Source organism: Zingiber officinale, chromosome 10B, assembly GCF_018446385.1.
Source record: "Zingiber officinale cultivar Zhangliang chromosome 10B, Zo_v1.1, whole genome shotgun sequence".
Classification (NCBI taxonomy): domain Eukaryota; kingdom Viridiplantae; phylum Streptophyta; class Magnoliopsida; order Zingiberales; family Zingiberaceae; genus Zingiber; species Zingiber officinale.
In genome coordinates, this window is record NC_056005.1 from 20,768,814 (window position 1) to 20,770,826 (window position 2,013).

Below are 2,013 nucleotides of genomic sequence, written 5' to 3' on the forward strand. Positions count from 1 at the left end.
AAAGATACTTAAAATACCAAAATACCTTAAATATTAAAAAAATAAAAATAATAATAATAATAATAATAATAATCTACTGATCCTATATCAAATTTATAGAATTTGCTCTTTTGTAATGAACTAGGTAACATCGAACCTGAGGCGATCAGCCTGATTCCACGAAAGTTTTCCACCATTCGCTAGGATAAATCGAGAAACGCTCGCGGAGGGCGGCCAAGAAATCCAACATCCTATGGTTGAACGTCTCATTTGGAGAAAAATCTTTACAAATACGTCGTACCTCGAGATCGAACTGTAGATATCTAGGTGATAACTTGACACGCTTTTACTGTACCGTAGTCTCAGGGATAAAATTTGCTCTTTCGTGAAGAGGAATGAAAAGACATTTGAAATATTTTAGTAGTGATGAAAAATCCAATTAAATCATTTGAGATTTAGGAGTGATCTTTTTATCATTTTAAGGTAATTATGGTTCCAAAGTATAGTTCATTTTTAATAAATAAGAATCGTTTGCACGAGGTGCCTAGTTAATTAAAGTGTGACATATTTATTATAATAGGACAGAGATCAATTTCTTACGGGTGCATACCTTAAGAAAAAATTCCTACACCCTTAGTCACTTCGTAGTGGACTATAAGTTGATTCTATGATTTATCTTTTCTTTATATAATCAAGGATGAATTGCAATCAAAATCGTCTAAGAGGATAATTAATTTTATCTATAAATAGTAAATAAGAATCAAATAAGAATCAAATAGAGCATTCAAGATGAGTCGTGACTAGAAAGAGAAAAAGATGAGATTCACATCATTATTAAGAAATGCATTTCATTTCATATGCATTATATAGAAGAAGAAAAAAAAACAGTAGAAGGTAACTAATGAATGCGGTGCCAAGCATGAAGAAGCCTATCAAGGTTCTTCAGCCCCACCAGAATGTTTATCTATTTCCTTAAATGAAAACGTCCAAGTTTTGTATGCATGCTTTTGTCTTCATTCATCACTGACTGACAGGTACAGATGCAGATGCATATGCAGATGATGGAGATCAACCAATCAATCAATCGAGCTCTTTCCTTGTTGGTCTAGTGATACCGACAATCACGTACCAAGTGTAAACCTCAAGAAAGAAGATCGAGAAAAATATAAGCTCTCTCGATTGATCAAATCTTGGAAACCTATACATCAATGTACTCAAGCTCAGCGGCCCTCTTCATGCTGCCGCCAGCTTTCTTTCCTTCGAAAGCAACAGAGCACCTACAGCCAAAACGCGAACGAGATTGAACAACAACAACAACAACAACCATGGCTAGCTACCTGCCATCTGATTCACGGAGAATGAACTGACCTTGTGAAATCCATTTCGGCGTTGTCCGCCGTCGGCAGGGGCCTTGTTTTCTTGGAGCATTTCCTCTTTGGAGGAGCTGACGAATCGCAGCACCGGGGGCGACCACAGACTGCTCGTTTCGTAGTCAAAATTGAACTCCGATGCGTCCGGGAACTTGATCAAGAGGCCCTCGGAGACGCTTCTCGACACGAGCTGAACTTTGGTGACAGGCGAGCGTCCGTCGACGGACTGCAAGCCGATCGCTTCTGAGTTGGACATTGAGGCCAGGAGGAGATCAGCTCGAGGAACAGAGGGGTTTGCATCTTTTCTCTCTGACTGCGTGGTTTTAAGTAGCTAGGGAAAAGGGTTGCCGATTGACAAGGACACATGAGGAATTCATCCATCTTTGTGGACGGAACTAACTAACTACTTGTTAAAAAGGCTCGAATTTCACTGTTTCCTTTGATCCTCTTGGTCGTATCTCCTGCTTTTTAGTGTGGATCTGAAGCTGTAGGATGTGAATCGTCGGTCTCAGATCTGAATTCGGGTTATAATGAAGTGGACAAATCTGCTAAGATGTCGGAATCTGATTATTAGTTCTGGTGGATACCGAGCAAGACGACATGACTGCAGGGACAGATTAAAATGTCGGCGAATTACGGCATCTATGTTTTAAAATGCTTAAAT

General features: G+C 39.3%; 1 protein-coding gene across 1 annotated transcript; it reads right to left on the bottom strand.

Annotated features, from left to right (window-relative positions):
* Positions 1 to 876: 876 nt before the first annotated feature.
* On the bottom strand, positions 877 to 1,713 carry LOC122030396. The gene is made up of 2 exons (XM_042589602.1): positions 1,348 to 1,713; positions 877 to 1,256 (listed from the first exon to the last, which is right to left on the bottom strand). Exons 1-2 carry the CDS (start codon positions 1,603 to 1,605, stop codon positions 1,200 to 1,202), a joined length of 315 nt encoding a protein of 104 aa, XP_042445536.1. The 5' UTR covers positions 1,606 to 1,713; the 3' UTR covers positions 877 to 1,199.
* Between the last annotated feature and the right edge of the window lie 300 nt (positions 1,714 to 2,013).

What these genes read in the sequence shown, in the direction of transcription:
- LOC122030396 (XM_042589602.1), bottom strand. Translation starts at nt 1,605, where the DNA reads ATGTCCAACTCAGAAGCGATCGGCTTGCAGTCCGTCGACGGACGCTCG. An exon ending in GCCGAAATGGATTTCACAAG is followed by an intron (nt 1,257 to 1,347) that starts GTCAGTTCATTC and finishes TTTTGGCTGTAG; the next exon opens with GTGCTCTGTTGCTTTCGAAG.